This window comes from Papio anubis, chromosome 3 (genome assembly GCF_008728515.1).
Source record: "Papio anubis isolate 15944 chromosome 3, Panubis1.0, whole genome shotgun sequence".
Classification (NCBI taxonomy): Eukaryota; Metazoa; Chordata; class Mammalia; order Primates; family Cercopithecidae; genus Papio; species Papio anubis.
This window is the reverse complement of record NC_044978.1, coordinates 81048408-81065003: the sequence shown is the minus strand read 5'-3', so window position 1 is coordinate 81065003 and position 16596 is coordinate 81048408. Positions and strand designations below refer to the sequence as shown.

The following is a 16596-nucleotide window of genomic DNA, read 5'->3' as shown; positions in this document are numbered from 1 at the left end:
GATCACTGAGAGTTTCATTTGTGACTGGAATTGGTTAAATAGCTTGATTAATTAGCCGCCACCTGTTATCTCACATACCTTGGAAGTTAATACAAGTAGGTAGGGGAAATTTTGTTCCGGAAAATCAAGGAAGGATTGGTGAAAGTTAAATATCCCTTTGGAACAGGAAATTCCAATTTTATTTACCTTCAAATTTCAAAATGTAAAAACTGAAGCATCACTTGATTTCAGCCTCTTGTATGAAGATGTGTCTTTTCCCTGATTCCTCCAATGGGTCAGGACAACAGATGGGGCAGTAACTAGTCACCTTGCGCATTGCACCCAAGAGTCATGCTATTTCGAAAGATGAGATTCACTCTGATACGCCACCATGTTTTCTCTTCACAGACATACAATCTTTGCCAGCAACACTTCCTCCTTGCAGATTACAAGCATAGCCAATGCCACCACCAGACAAGACCGATTCGCTGGCCTCCATTTCTTCAACCCAGTGCCCCTGATGAAACTTGTGGAGGTCAGTGGGTATCAGCTTGTGTGTGTCTGCCCGTTCTGCCAGCTCTCTCAGTCCTGCTTTTCTGTGTTACATCAGCCCTGCCACCAGTTACCTAGGATGGATTTTAACCTGAGGGTAGAAGGTTGTCCCTGAGGCTCATATCTAGGAAGGCCCCTATGCTTTGTTTCTTCGCAGCCCTGTGTTTTGCTTAGTGATGTCCAGAAGGGCTGTTAACTTTGTGGAATGTCATTTACTTATTTGTGCCAGAGCTGATGGTCAGTGCTGAGAGGCATCAGAATGGGAAGGCAGCACTAGAAACCACAGGCTTGATGGGACCACGGAGAGGGCAGCTACACATGTTCATATTATCTTGTCGAGGTCAGCTTGCCCATGCTGTAAATGCAGTTCTCATTAGATCCGTTCTACTAGCTTGTCCACAGTTCCTGGGGTTAATTCTGACCCCGTGTAAGGGTGCCTTAGCGTTGTCCCTAGATGAGGTACGTCTCCTGTGTGTTGTGATCAGAGCTATTAAAACCAGCTCCCACTGGATGAGGTGGCTCATGCCTGTAATCCCAGAATTTTGGACGTGGAAGTAAGTGGATTGCTTGAGACCCAGGGATTCAAGAACAGCCTCGCAACATGGCAAGACCCCATCTCTACAAAAAATAAAAAATCAGCCAGGTGTTTTGGTACACGCATGTGGTCTCAGGTACTTGGAAGGCTGAAGTGGGAGGATTGATTGAGCTGGGAGGTTGAGGCTGCAGTGAGCTGTGGTTGCACCACTGCACTCCAGCCTGGACGACATAGCAAGATCCTATATCAAATAAAAAAACCGTACAAGTAAAAATATAAAACCAGATTCTGATAGCCTTGAGCCTCCTGACCACAAACCTGGAAGGTGGAGGCAGGAGGCAGGGAGGGTTTCCCCAGCATCCTATTTGGAATGCTTGGAGACTCCAATATGTTGGAGTTGGAGTCACAGTAGGCCATTTGCACCTGAAATGGGGCAACTTGCCTTTTACAGGGCCCTAATTACAGGGTCTGAGAAGCAGCCACTATTAAAGTATCATTTGTTCTGAGGTTGAGGAGTTATTGCCGTGCGAAGTGTGGGGGACGCTTATGCTGGCATGCGGGTGATGTAGGGCCAGGTAAACCTCCAGAGACTGACTGTGGCCTCTCTGGGATTGTGTATCATCTGTTTTCTTCCTTATTGCCTTTTCCAACTCCTTTTCCTTCCTTTATCCTCCTCATTCCCCTGCCACTAAGCATAAGCATTTTTAATAAATCATAACAATGGCCATTTTTTTAGTTTTCTCTCAAGTGACAACTTCGACTATCTTGCAGTAGGACTTTTCTGTCTTGCTAACATTGTTTCTCAGCTTCTTCCTATTTTCTCCTATCCCCCAAGTCTGATTTTTTGAGGAAGTTGAAGAATGAGGGGAGGGGTTTGGGGAACAGAAGAAATAGTGTTCATCCTCATGCAGATAAGAGCACAGAAGTGGCATGCATTTCCAACATTTCAGTACTTAGGGACTAATTTCTTTAGTTATTATATTGTATATATAAGTGTTTTAGAGATAGACACATTCTGTAGATTTACTTTAATAATGTTTTCAACTGCATTTATCTGGTAATGTATGCTTTTGTCTTTGGAAGTGTAGTGTGCTGGCTGTTAATAGCTGATGTTTAGCAAATGCTGCTATTTTCTAGAAAGTATTTTGTAAAAGTATTCTTCTCTATTCAGCTTTTATTGTTTAACTTTAACTCTTCCTTGTGTTGCTGGTGGTGTACACCAAAATGACTTGTATAATAAGCTGAGTGGCTCCTTTACTTAGGACTGGGCTCATTTAAATGTATATGTATGTATTTTTTTTTCAGACTCTGTTGTAACTATGAGCAGTATATCTGTACAAATTACTGTTTGTTGAATGAATGAATGAGTGACTAAACATGCGTCTCTCCTGTTTTAAAAAAAAAAACAACAAACCTTCACTATTGTTAACTCCTTTAAACCAAAAACTTATTTTGAAAACTCCATAGTCAGCAACATTTGTCCCAGCTCAGTCTGTGGTTTTGATGCAGACTTTTTAGACCTCCTTTCAAACAGCTGTGGGATTCTGTTTGATTTGTGGTACCCACAGGGTAGCTTCTGGTCTTTCTCGTCCTCCTCATCTCCATCTTCACTGTGTCTTTTTCTGTTTCCATCCATTCACTTCTCTTGGTGTCACGACATGACACCATAGCCCAGGCTGTGATCACATGAAACAGGAGTGAGAACTCTTCTTCATTTATGTAGCACCTTTCATCCCTGCACAGACACTAGCTCATTAGTTCACCAAGTCAGACGGCCCTCTTGCACAGTGAAGACATGCCCCAAAGGGTCAAAGTAGACTCTTTGACTCTGATTGAAGTTCTTTACTGGCCTTTACGTTTTACATATATATATATATATATAAAAACTTCATCTGGTTCTTTCCATTTACCAAAATATAATTCCCGACACATGAGTTCTGTAAATGCTTACTGAGGGCTGACTGTGTGAGGCATTGTGCTTGATGCTGTCTCCTACAGAAGCCAGTAGGACAGCCCTTGTGTCCTTGCCTGCACCTCACAGAGGTCAGGAGGGCTGCTGGAGCAGGTAGCAGGCCCTGCTTGCTGTAATAAAAGCCTTCCCCAGCAGGATGAATATGTTCTAAAGCCAAGGGGCCGCTGGCCTCTAGAGCATCTGTGTGGCAGAGGGTGGAGTCATGGGAGGAATACTCAGGTAGGAATCCAGGAGACCTGTCACTTTGGCAAATTACTTCACTTTCCTGGGGCTCCTCATCATCTATAATAGAAGGTCAGGTCCCATGCAGAGGACTTTAAGGACAACCATCATATACTTCCAGACTTCAAATAATTAAATAACAGAAGTCAGCATTTATTGAGCATTTGTGCTTAGGCTTTGTGCTTTACTCCCAATCTAACTTCATTCTCCTTGAGGTGAACAGAGAGATTTCAGTGTCATTTCAGTTTCAAGAAACATACTCAGGAACACACAGCCAGTAAGTGGTGCAACTGAACCCAGGCTTGTCTCAACAACAAAGCCTGTAAAACTGTCCTGTGCACACACATACACACACACACGTACACACACACACTTGTATTTTAAGCCTTGATTTTGTACATTCTACAGTACTCTGTTGTCTTTTTTTTTTTTTTTTTTTTTTTTTTTTGAGACAGTGTCTTGCTCTGTCACCCAGGCTGGAGTGCAGTGGCATGATCTCGGCTCACTGCAACCTCCATCTCCCAGGTTCAAGCTATTCTCCTGCCTCAGCCTCCCAAGTAGCTGGGACTACAGACACCCGCCACCACGCCCTACTAATTTTTGTATTTTTAGTAGAGACGGTGTTTCATCATGTTGGCCAGGATGGTCTTGATCTCTTGACTTCGTGATCTGCCCGCTTCAGCCTCCCAAAGTGCTGGGATTATAGGCATAAGCCAACACACCCGGCCTCTGTTGTCTTAAAATAGTCATTTTGGGAAATACATTGTTTCTGGCTTGAGATTCCTACTTCTATGCTGAAACTCAAACTATTTTTGTTGCCTATATGGAACCTTTTGATCAATCATTCCTTGAACCATTCTACTGAAGTTGCTTGCTGACTCTGGTCATAATTCTCTGCTTTGCATTTCCAGGTCATTAAAACACCAATGACCAGCCAGAAGACATTTGAATCTTTGGTAGACTTTAGCAAAGCCCTGGGAAAGCATCCTGTTGCTTGCAAGGTAAGAGTATGGGTAGCTTGGGAAGGAGGTGGGTCTTTTCTTCTTGGACCCTGACTTATTCCTGGTAGAATTCTTCTCATAGAATTATGTGAGAGGGAGCATTGTATACTGCAAGCTTGTCCACGTGCTGTAATGAGCAGTCCGCGCCTCCTGTTCTAGTTTGCAGACAGGGAAACTGGACTCCTAAGCCATGCCTAAGGCCATTAGGTGGATAGTCTGAGACCTGAATGGAGCTGAGGACTCCAGCTGAGTAGAAGACACAGTACTGCTCTCTAGGTCCTGGCTTTTGTCTCCTAATGAATGGCTGCATTTTCATAAATGGTTTTGGTTGCCCTATCAGCTTTAACTTCTACTGGGCCGCTGGGAGTCCGAACCCTGTGTGTCAGGTACAGCCTGGTAAATACATACATCCCTCACAGAAAATGAGGGCTTTACTTTTGCAAAAAATACTACAGATGGTGAAATAAATGATAAGACAGTAAGTGACCAACCTGCCAAAGTAGCAGTAAGGAACCTGTTTCTCACCGGAAAGTTGCATTATGTTTTTGTTGTTTGTTGTTTTGTTTTTCAAGAAGCAGCATGGTTTAGTGAAAAGCCTGCTTGACTTCCGTCTTTTTTTCCCCTTTCTTAAGCTACCCAGTTATTGTATATAAAATAATCCCAGTTGCTGAAATGATAACCTACCTGAAGGTAATTATTTTGATTACCTTAAGTTTCTCGATTTGCTTTAGTTCTTCTTTAGTTCCCCCAAAACTCAGGGACTATACTTATGCATGACTTGGCAGTTTTTGTTAAGGGGTAGTTTTGTCACAAAATGCTACACCGTTACAAAGATTTACATATAAGTCATCTACTTTTTTTTTTTAAACCATAATCCTTTATATCATTATAGTTCTCATAGCAAACGTTTGCTTTCTAAAATATTCTCGAGTTTGAACTCACAGTACTGTACTAACTCATGAAAAATCATGTTGTTCATGAATCATCTGAAGAAGCCATCTGTTGAGGTGGACTCCAGCAGCCGAAGAAAGCAGGCTTGTGTGTTCTGCTCTTCCCTGTCCATAGGTAAAGTGTTGTTAGGGAGTCTCATGTTTTAATGCCCATTTTTTGTTTGTTTAGTTCCGTAGTCTTAAGTCATCTAGATTTCTAAAATCATGTTAATAATTGGATGTTATGATTGTACTTTCTTACCCAGTTATGCTTTGTTAGTGGAAGAAAGTAGTAATAGTATTGAAAAGAACATCTGTGCAAGACAAAAAGATACGGAAACAGAAGTATAGGGAAAAGCTAATGATTATCTTCAGCAGCATAATCATTAATTTACAAAGTAATGATTCAGTCTTCCATCAGAGTGGCCACGGCAGCTGCAGAGATGGGAACTCTTTATTCTCATTAAGTTGTTCTCGTTAGGTCATTCCAGAACTCTTTCTGTGTGGTATTCTAAGGGCTTTCAGAGGGTCTTTCTGGGTCAGTTATTGAAGCTCTCGATGAGGCATCTGGACAGCATATGGCAACCATATAGGACAAGGGTCAGCAAACTTCTGTAAAGGACCAGATAGTGAATATTTTCAGCCATACAGTCTCTGTTGCAAGTACTTAGTTCTATTGTTGTAGCCTGAAAACAGCCATAGACAGTATATGCAGTATGAGTATGGCTGTGCTCCAGTAAAACTTGACTTACAAAAACAGACTGTGGGTTGGATTTGGCCTACAGTATTGTACTTTACCAATACCTGACATAGAAGAGGGACATTAATATGCCTGGAATGTGCCTCCCTAGTGAGATTTCATGAGGGGAGTGTGGTATAAAGGTTAAGGGTATGAACTAGCCCGACTGGGTTCAAATCCTGGCACCGGCACTTATTAGCTGTGTAACCTTAGGCAAGCTACTTAACCTCGCTCTGCCTCAGTGTCCTTATGCCTCACATAGGGATAATTATAGTACCTGTCTCACAGGGTTATTATGAGGAATGAATAAATTAATTTTTTAAAGTATTTAGAACAGTACCTGGCACACAGTAAGTATAGTAAATAAAATGTGTTTAATAAATAAGAATCTGAAAAATATGAATTTGATTACATAAAATAAAATTACTTTATTTAAAGACTATGTCTTCTGCCAGGGACGGTGCCTCACACCTATAATCCCAGCACTTTGGCCAAGGCAGGTGGATCACTTGAGCCCAGGAGTTTGAGACCAGCCTGGGCAACATGGCAAAACCCCTCTCTACAAAAATATAGCTGGGCATGGTGGTATGCACCTGTGGTCCCAGCTACTTGGGAGACTGAGGTGGGAGGGTCGCTTGAGCCCAGGAGGTGGAGGCTGTGGTGAGCTGAGATCACGCCACTGCACTCTAGCCTGGGCAACACAGCGAGACCCTCCCCCCCGCCCAAAAAAAAGACTATATCTCTTCACATTGCACCAGTATACTGAGAGCATCTGTCTCTCTGCATTCTCAATAGCATCAAATGTTATTACCATGGGGGAAAAAACCTTTGATAATCTTATTGGCAGAAATGCATATTTTTTTTAATTACTGGTGAGTTTTTGTTTTGTTTTGTTTTTTGTTTTTTGTTTTTTTTTGAGATGGACTCTCGCACTGTCACCCAGGTTGGAGTTCAGTGGCACAATCTCAGCTCACTACAACCTCCACCTCCTGGGTTCAAGCGATTCTGCTGCCTCAGCTTTCTGAGTATCTGGGACTACAGGTGCGCACCACCACACCCAGCTAATTTTTGTATTTTTAGTAGAGACGGGGTTTCACCATGTTGGCCAGGCTGGTCTTGAACTCCTGACTTCGTGATCCTCCCGCCTTGGCCTCCGAAAGTGCTAGGATTACAGGCGTGAGCCACTGCGTCTGGCCAGTGAGTCTAAATATTTAATGAGTCTTGGCACTTTTTCCTTATTGAGCTCTATGAGCTTTTTCTCAAGAAGATATTAACTATTCTAATTGGAGCAAATGTTTTTCTCAGGCTGCTTTCTGACTTGTGACCTTACATATAGTGTGCTTCATGTTCTCAGGTACCCTATCTTGAGTTTCTATAGTGAACCTTTTGAAGTTGAAAAGAGTATTTTTGCCTCAATTATAAAATCTGTATTGTTTCATAATCTTAATTAAGCTGATAAAACTTGTTGGTGCATCTTTGTGCTCATGTGGCAGTAGATGGGATTAGGACTTGGTTTCAGTTTGCTCAGGGTTAAAGGAGGTTCATATCCTTTGTGTTACTGTCCAGTTTCCCAGCATGCATTCAGGTTAGCTGTGTGAGGAGTGCCTGGTCATCTGTAATTTAGACATTAAGGAAGTACCTAGTGTGTGCTAGAAATGGAATGCAGAGTTTGGGCCAGGGTGAGGAGTTCTGCCCTCAGGAGGATCACAGCCTTTTGACCAAAGAGGAGGCACCATTTGCCTAGTGGAAATCAGCTTCAACAAAAAATCACCTGTTTTTCTCTACAAATCCCCAGAAGAGATCAGTAGATAAAATCCAGATCCCACACCTGTCCTCCGGAGAGATGATTAATGTTAGTTACTGAGAAGGGAAACAGATGAAAGGCGTGTGTGGCACAGGGTCCACCCCAGGATGCAGAGGTCTTAGGGGTGTGCCGTGAAAGGCCAGCTCTCTGTAGGGGCTCTGCTCCTTTGACAGAGCACCTGCCGCCAAGTCAGCTCCACTGCACTGTGCGCTGGAACCTGAGAAGATGCTGAGTAGCCTAGGATTGGCTCCAAGGAGCCTGGAAAGCAGTCCTCCTTTGAGGACTGTTCAAGGTGGAGTGTGACGTTTTGTCGATTCTTGAAAGGGAAGTGGGAGGAAAGAGGAGGAGTAAAAGGATGAGTGTAGGGCTGTGTGTACAGCATTTTATGTGTTTTCTGATTTATCTTCACAACTTTGAGACAAACTGTCACCCCCAATTCAAAGATGATGAAACTGAGGTTCAGAATGACAGAAGGACCATTGCATTCAAGATTGAACCCAAATCTGCCTGTCCCAAAGCCATGCTCTTCCAGGTCACCCATGTGCCTTGATCTGCCTTTATGTCAGGATCTGTGCAGTGGGGCATCTGGGTTTGAATTTTTTTAAGTACTATGATTGTTGGATAAATTGTCATATGAGATAGATATAAAGCCATGCTGCAAATTTTGAAAATGTACAGCTTGATAAATGGGGGCAAACATGATCCAGGGTAAGAAGGGGCGATTTGGTGACTTCACAAAAGATGCCATTTAATGAAAGTTTACTAGTTTTTTGTTTTTCTCTCTCCCAAAACAGGACACTCCAGGGTTTATTGTGAACCGCCTCCTGGTTCCATACCTCATGGAAGCAATCAGGCTGTATGAACGAGGTATCCTTCCTGACCCAGGCCGGGAGCTGCAGGCCTCAGCTCCTGGCGCCACTGTCTGGAATTCTCAGTGTCTCTAGCAGGGGTCGGGCCATGCACAATGGAGGAAGCAGTGTCTGTTTTCTAGCTGTGTGAGCTCAGCTGCACCATGGGCCCTGGTACCTTTTTCACTGTTTTCCCAGGGCCTCCTGGCTTCCCTGTGAGGCCTCTGAGAAAGGGTTCTGGAACTCCCACCACCCCAACTATAGTCCCAGCCAGAGCAATTGCACAGCCAGCCCAGATTGATATCCTGGATCTCTGCTTTTGATTAAAAGGTTTACTGCTTTTAAAAATTATCATAATGTAAAAATCACTAGGCTAGGGGATCTTGAAAGTTCCTTAAGGTTCTAAAACTTGTGACTGACAGGTGATGAGAAATATGTGACAAGGCCAATATGTGGTAAGGACAGTTTTTAGTAGTCTTGTGTCTGTCCTTACTGAATGATGTCATGATGTACTTTTTGTAACCTTAAGAATGGTCTAAACAGTTTTCCTCAATACTTGATTGACAAAGAGTGCTTTTCTCTGCTGTGGAAATATCGCTTGGGACAGGGTCCAGGCTTCTGAATTGATCTGCATCCTCCTGCTTGCTTCCACTCCCTGGTTTCTGGAAAGGTAGATATCATATCTACTTCAAAGGCAAACAAGCCTTAATAGGACTGGATGAAAAGCAAGTGTAATTGTTTTCAATTACTTCATTCATAAATGCTCACTCCTGAGAGTGTCATTTTTGAAACAAAACATTTACACCAGCTCTTCCAGGGGGATGAAAGCACATTTGCTTCCTCAAAATCTGCTTTAAATATTAAAACTTTTCTCTGTGGTTTATGGAAGCAATTGCCTCACTTTTGCTCCAAGATCAAACCAACACTTCTATGTTTATCTATCAACAAATATGCCTAATTACACCTCAAAGAAAGCACGGAGCATTTTGCCCTACCTTGAAAGGCAGTTGTATGTCTTTTTTTTTTTTTTTAAACAAAATGTAATGTTTTAGAATGTAGCATGTGAGAGATCCACCTCTTGATGATGTTTTCCTCACTGTCCCTTTGATACATTCTCCAGTGCACCAAGTATCAGATGGTAAGTTGAAAACCCTCTTCTTGTCTGTGGTCCCTTTCTGCACAGGTGCGTGCCCTTTGGCCCTCACCATCCCTGGCCACCTGTGGGCTGAAGCTGGAGAAGCAGGACCTGGCTTCAGGACATGCTCTTAGCTTTCTGTGGGCATGGGCTTCAACAGCCTATCATTGCTGGTCCCCCTGCTTCTCTTTCCACCACCTTCTCAGAATCTGCTTCTGAAGGAGCTGGGTGCCCTGCCTGGGGTGGGTGCTGGTTCCCCACTGCACACTATAGTCACACCCCAGGCCTCTTACCATGTCCCCCCACCCACCGCCTGCTCCCTCCTCTTAGCCAACATAGAGGAGTGCTCAGAGCACGCTCACCATGCCATTTCCGTCCCACAGTTCCACCTTGAAGCCTCAAGCATCTGGAGACTCCCTTTCTTGTCTGCCACATCTGTTCATCACTTTTGATTCCTTCCTGTCATGCCTGTTCCGCCTCTTCATCCCAGCTTTTCCCCATCCCAGTCTGGCTGCCTTCATGAGGTTCCTCAGGTAGCAGAGAAATTCACGCTACTCATGTCTTTTCCTGACTGGTCCCCACTACCGCGCTTACTGAGAAAGTATCATGTTGTCCAGGAAGTTGAGACACTGCCTACTGCATCTGCCCACACACCCCCTGCACAGCCTCGGCAGATGCTCTGTTACTGTTTCTGAACTCATGCAAGGAGAACTTCCTGTCCCCCACTGTTGATCCACCTGGGGCTGCATGCCGTGGTGTCCCCAGTGCTGCCGTGAGTGGCGCAGGCTCCCTGGAAGGATGTGTGGGCTGTTATGGGTCGGGCCTCCTGGATGACTGGGCCCCCGCCACGAGCACTTCTCGCCAGTCCCCATAGGATCTCGTGGAGGCTCATGCCCTCTTGCTCTGATGTCTGTCCACTCACTGTGGCTTCCATGTTGGGCCTTCTTTCCCAGTGTCCCAGCTCTGTCCTCACTCTTCTATTGCTCTTGTTCCTTCACACTATGAGGCCTGATGCATGCCCCAGTCAACTGTCACCCCTGTGGGTCAGAGGGACAGAGGCTGGATAGGCTGTGTCTGACAGTGGATCGCTGCTTTTGCCAGGCACCCACTCCTAATTGCCAGCGTGGGCAGGGCGGTGGGGCCAAATGGTCAGCTCTTCTCAGGAGGGCTCTGCTGGCAGCAGGCCTGGGAGGAACATGAGCCTGCCCCCCAGTCACCATGTGACATCTTGCTCACATTGTCGCCCCTGCTCAAGACAGGCTTAGTGGTTTTCTGGTGACCTGCCATCTACAGGCTCTGCCAGAGAGCCTTCCTTCTGGCCACTCTCTGCCCCTGCTGTCATCACCGCAGATTCTACTCCCGCCATTCCCACATGGCCCCACCTGAGTGTCTGCAGAGCTCCCAGCTGGATGTCATCTCTGTCATCACAACTCTTCATGCTTTGGCTCTCCCTTGGGTCACTTGTCACTGTCTTCCCTGTGGCATGGCAGATGTTTTCTTTCCCTTACTGTACTCTCTTCTGGGGCACTCTGGCTCCTCTTCATCTTTATTTGCCCCAAAGTGCCTGTGTAGGGCGGGCACATAGGTAGCTGCTGATGAGTAAAAATGCTGTTTCTGAGTTGTTGCTGGGTGCCTCTGTTCATGCTAAGAATGGTTGGCAGGTGGTGCTGCTGAGCCAGCCAAGGAAACAGAAGTCGGGCAAGTCCCAGGCCCTCAGCTGTGCTGATCTGGAGTTTACTGAGGAAGCTTTCCTTTGCTGTCTTGTCTGGAGTTAGGGGCTCTTAACTGGAGGGAGGAGGGAGAGGGTGTCCAATGAACCTCCTAAGGTTGATGCAGAATTTGGGGTATATGTGCACTTTTTATGGAGAGGATGTCTGATTGTCAGACGTACTTGATTCTAAAGAAGTTGAGGAATTACTCGTTTAAAACATGATTCCATGTCTAACTCTCACTTGGCACAACAATTTTTATTTCTCTGTTTCTGAAAGTTTGCCTCTTTTTCTCTGCATTATTGAGAACAGGATTTTTTGAGTTGTGCTGACTTTGTAGGGTTATTTAGATATTTTTCTATCATGTGCTGTATCTTCGTACTATTTGTTGAAATAAAACAGTCCTCAAGTGAGTCTCTGAATCTGCAATTACAGCCTTGCTTCTAGGGTTCATTGTCTTGTCCTTGAATATAGATTTCATTAAATGACTTTAGCTGAGTTGCAACCATTATGCTGTCAGATTTCTGTCCCAGGGAGACTGCCCATGATAAATGAACCAGTACGTAAGCATGTTAGGTTGTGATGAGTAATTGTAGGGAAGAATATAGTAAGAGATGGCAAGAGTCTTGTCCTGGCCTTTTCTTTAGTTCAGGGAGTTGCTTCTTTTATATATGCAGGGAGGAGAAGAGGCTCTCTGAAAGATGACACCTGAGCAGAGGCCTGGAGGAAGTAAGAGACTGAGCCCCAAAGATGTCCGAGGGCAGCACCCTAAGAACAGGGAGCTTATCCCAAGCCTGAGGAGCCTGTGAGGCCAGCACTTCCAGCATTCCGGGGCTCTATCAGCACAGAAGCCGCGAGGCTTCCTAATGAAATCCTCTGAGTAGAACCCACTTTTAAGCTTCAGAGCTACACCCCAAATATGCTGTATTCCTTCCCATTCCTCCCGCTGCATGTGCTGTTCTCTCTACCTAGAATGCCCTTCCTGGTCTGCTCATCTCAGGATTACCTTCATCTTCCAGGACCCAGGCATGGGGGTGGTTTTGGTGAAGCCCTGGCAGTGTGAGTAAATCTGTCCATCTTTTCTCGCACAGAGCTGTGTGAGTCATGAATCTTCAGGTCTTATTGTGTTGAAGCTTTTGGCTTACACATCTGAGTTCTCCCATTATATCATGAGTACCTTGAATGCTTGTCTTGTTTATCTTTGTCTCATTCTACATCTCTGGTGCCTGCTACATAATAAATAGAAGTTGAATGAATGAATGAGGCTGCCTATATGATTATTTTTGTTTCTTTGCTTTCTTATGGCCTAACACTCAAATCATGATTTCTCAGGCATCTCTAATCCTGATTAGTGTAGTTATTAGTAATGTCAACCAAAATAAATAATTGAGATGTATTTTAATCACCTTATAATGCCTTGAAATCCTTTGGCATTACTTTAGTACTTTATATGCTTTTAAAAAATGTCGTCTTTATCAATGTTTAAGTAGTTTCTCTGAGTGTCTTAACATTTTTCCCTCTTTTGTTTAGCTTTGATCTGATTGACTTCTTTATGCTTTGGAACAAAATTCTAGATAGCCACTTGTTGCAGACTATTCTACTTTTCTGATTTCAAAGAAAGGGAACAGGTTGTTCTCTATAAAGGCCTCTTGGGGCCAAAGGACATAGTAAGAGTAAATTTCCAAGGGAAAAGCACATTGATCCTTGTCTTAGTCTACTCAACAGACTTCCAAACATGTGTGGCAATTCTAACTCAGGTTTGGGATTTTCTTTAAAAGGTATCTTGACTAAAAGATTTGTGTGAATGTGATGCCAGAGTACTCCTTACTTGTAAAACCCAAAAAACTAGGGGAAAAAAATACATACAATAACTATACATACAAAAGCAGAAAGCTTAGTTTTCTTTTTAAAGAAAGTTTATTTATAAATCAAAAATATGCTGTAGCATTAAATGATATTTTAATAAATGATTCCAGAGTTGGAAAATCCCAATTTATTTGAAAGTAGCTGAAGTTTCCAGGCATGGAGGCTTCTGTCTCAGTGAACAGGGTAGTAGTACTCCAGAATTCACCTCAGTGGTGCAGTAGCTTTGAAAACCTTGGGCCACACACTGTGGCTTACACCTGTAATCTCAGCACTTTGGGAAGCTGAGGCGGGAGGATCACTTGAGGTTGGTAGTTTGAGACCAGCCTGGCCAAATGGTGAAACCCTGTCTCTACTAAAAATATAAATATTAGCTCTGTATGGGGGTGCACACCTGTAGTCTCAGCCACTTGGGAGGCTGAGGCAGGAGAATCACTTGAACCCAGGAGGCAGAGGTTGCAGCAAGCCAAGATTGTGCCATTGCACTCCAGTTTGGGTAACAGAGCAAGACTCTGTCTCAAAAAAACAAATAAAATCTTATGACCTCTTTGGCATGTACTTTAGAGAGGAAATCTTACCCAAGCCAGAAAGTCTCACTCTAAGACATTTTTTTTTATTGTGCAAGCATATAAAATTCTAGTAATTCTGGGGCTAATCCTGTGATAGGGAGAATTCAAGGAAAGGTGGTGGTGACCCAGTGCTGCCCTTTTCTCCTTAGGTGATGCATCCAAAGAAGACATTGACACTGCTATGAAATTAGGAGCCGGTTACCCCATGGGCCCATTTGAGCTTCTAGATTATGTCGGACTAGATACTACAAAGTTCATCGTGGATGGTAGGAATTGGAATTTTTTGTTGTCTTTATTGAGTTGAGGTAGTTTTTCTGAACTGTAAATTATAATGCCTTTTAAAAACAAGTTAGCAGGGGTCTTAATTAAGACCTTCCAAAATCCTGCCTTACCAGGTTGAGGATTCATGAACAGATGGCAGGAGAAGGAAGAATGTGACTGTCTAGTATCTCTTTAACAGGGTAACCTTGAAGACAAAATATAGCACAAAAAGGTCTTGTGTGACCTTCACTCAGTTTCCCCCAATGGTTATATAGCCATAGTACAATATTAAATCCCAGGAAATTGACATTGGTACAATGTATTATTTTATCACATAAATTGATTTGTGTAACCTCTGTTGCAAGCAAGATACACATCCATTTAAAAATATATATATCCATTGTAATGTAATAGCTCTGAAGACAGGGTAAAAATAATAATTAAAACTGGACTACTGAAGTTGAATGTAGCTATCTGTTCCCAAGTTTCACAGAATACTAGTTGAAGAATTAAATTTTGAATTTTATGTGGATGCAAAATACCAATGGCAGGAATGCAGACTTTTTATCGTGTATTCTGAAAGTTAACTGTGTCAGTGATAGTTAACTAACAGAAGCAAATTAATGGCTTCTGTCAGTGTACTTGGGCCTTTGGCCTTAGTGATTTCTGAGAAGACACTGGATAAGCAGGAGGGCCACAGCAGGGCTAGGCTTCAGGCAGCACAGGTGGGTGGCAGTGCAGCAGCTTTGGGGCTGATGTGACTGCACCAGCACAGCCTTCCTTGGTGCCTCTGCAGTGGTGGCCAGAGGGGCGCCATGCCTAGGGGCTCTCCCACAGCAGAGGCAGGCCTCCAGACTTGCCCTTGGGAATGCCAAGGTGTAAAAATAAACCCAGCACTTCATCCTGAGTTCTTTTCCCTCCTCTCAATAGGGTGGCATGAAATAGATGTGAAGAACCCATTACATCAGCCCAGCCCATTCTTGAATAAGCTGGTAGCAGAGAACAAGTTTGGCAAGAAGACTGGAGAAGGATTTTACAAATACAAATGATGTGCAGCTTCTCCGGCTCTGAGAAGAACCCCTGAGAGCACTTTCCAGCCAGTGCCCCGAGTGCCTGTGGGAATGCTCTTTGTTCTGACATTCTCTCACACAGCACAGTCTAATCAATGTGCATTTTGATTGTAATCTATCTGAAGTGATTATTACACCAGTTACAGCAGTAATAGATTCTCCATTAAGAACTAATTCCCTTTTTTAGTCTGTTCACTTCTGTGTATTTTCTAAACAGCTTTATACCCTTGGTGCCTTGGAGCAAACTTTTTTTTTTTGAACCTTGTCATTTTTGTGAAGAATTGCCTGGATTTGTTCTCTCATCAAGGGAAAAGTACTTCCTCCGAGAGTGCGAGTGCACCATGCCCACTGTTGCTGCATGTGAGAGTGACAAGCCACTGGCACGACGTGGTATGTCTGTGAAGCACTGCAGCGAGCAGCACCTGGATCTTGCCTTTATAAGAACATTTTAATGCCTGCAGCTTTGAGTCTTGCCCTACATTTTGGGCACGACATAAGATGTGTCTTTATTCAGTTCATCATGAAGATGCTGCTGCTGGATGGGTCGGCATATCTCTGTGTGCATGGTTTGCAGGAGGTCAGTTTTCATGGTCAGTCAGTTCCACAGATCTGAATGATTACTGTCTGTCTGTGTCTTTTTTCCATGAGAAATCGCTGTTGCAAATTGCCTATAAATTGACTACTAAAATACAATGTTTTCGTCTGAAAATTTGAATTGAAAAAGAAATGTATAATATAAAATTGTAATACACTCAAATGTTTATAAAAGTAAAAAGTTGATAATTTAGCAGAAGCTATTTCCCCTCTTCTTTGGCCTGCTATTAATTTTTAAAGTGGGAGTGATGGGAAGGAGGAGTGGCAGGAGAAGGCGTTTGTGTGAAACCTGCCTGTGGCCATCGCTGCCAGATTCCTTACCAGGAAAGCAGTAATAAGGGCACAGAGAACAATTTTTAAGGAACATCTGTTTCTTCTTTGCCAACAAAGTGAAATAGTGTAACGTAAGCTTCTTTTAATCATTGGCTTGAGAAAATGTCTTCCAAGATAGAATTTTGGAGTTGGAAAGACATCAGAAATCCTGAGGTCCAGTAGCCTCATTAGCAGAAAGCTTAAGGAATGTGTCCAAAGTCACTAGATATTTTGTCACAGAGCCTAGATTAGGACTAGGTTTTGATAAAATTAAGTACAAAATAGCCCATTTGAAAATCTCAGATCCAGACTTTCAGACAGGACTTTCCTTAAAATGGACATCCTTGTTTGGTATCCTGGGTCATATAGGTCTAATAGTCGAGAGATTTTTTTTCTTCATTTTATGACTGATAAAAGGGAGCTTATTAATTTTTAAAAATTTGAATATAAGCATAGTGGGAAAAAAAATACATCGGTGCATTTTTACCGCACATAGAACCTG

General features: G+C 43.4%; 1 protein-coding gene across 1 annotated transcript in view; it reads left to right on the top strand.

Moving 5' to 3' along the window:
• The window catches only part of HADH (hydroxyacyl-CoA dehydrogenase), a 45791-nt gene extending 29806 nt beyond the window's left edge, over window positions 1-15985 (top strand). The window contains exons 4-8 of the mRNA XM_003899073.3: window positions 388-514; window positions 4172-4261; window positions 8528-8600; window positions 14007-14123; window positions 15049-15985. Coding sequence (XP_003899122.2) covers window positions 388-514; window positions 4172-4261; window positions 8528-8600; window positions 14007-14123; window positions 15049-15167 — 526 coding nt within the window. The 3' untranslated portion in view covers window positions 15168-15985. The remainder of the gene's footprint in view (window positions 1-387; window positions 515-4171; window positions 4262-8527; window positions 8601-14006; window positions 14124-15048) is intronic.
• Window positions 15986-16596: the final 611 nt, after the last annotated feature.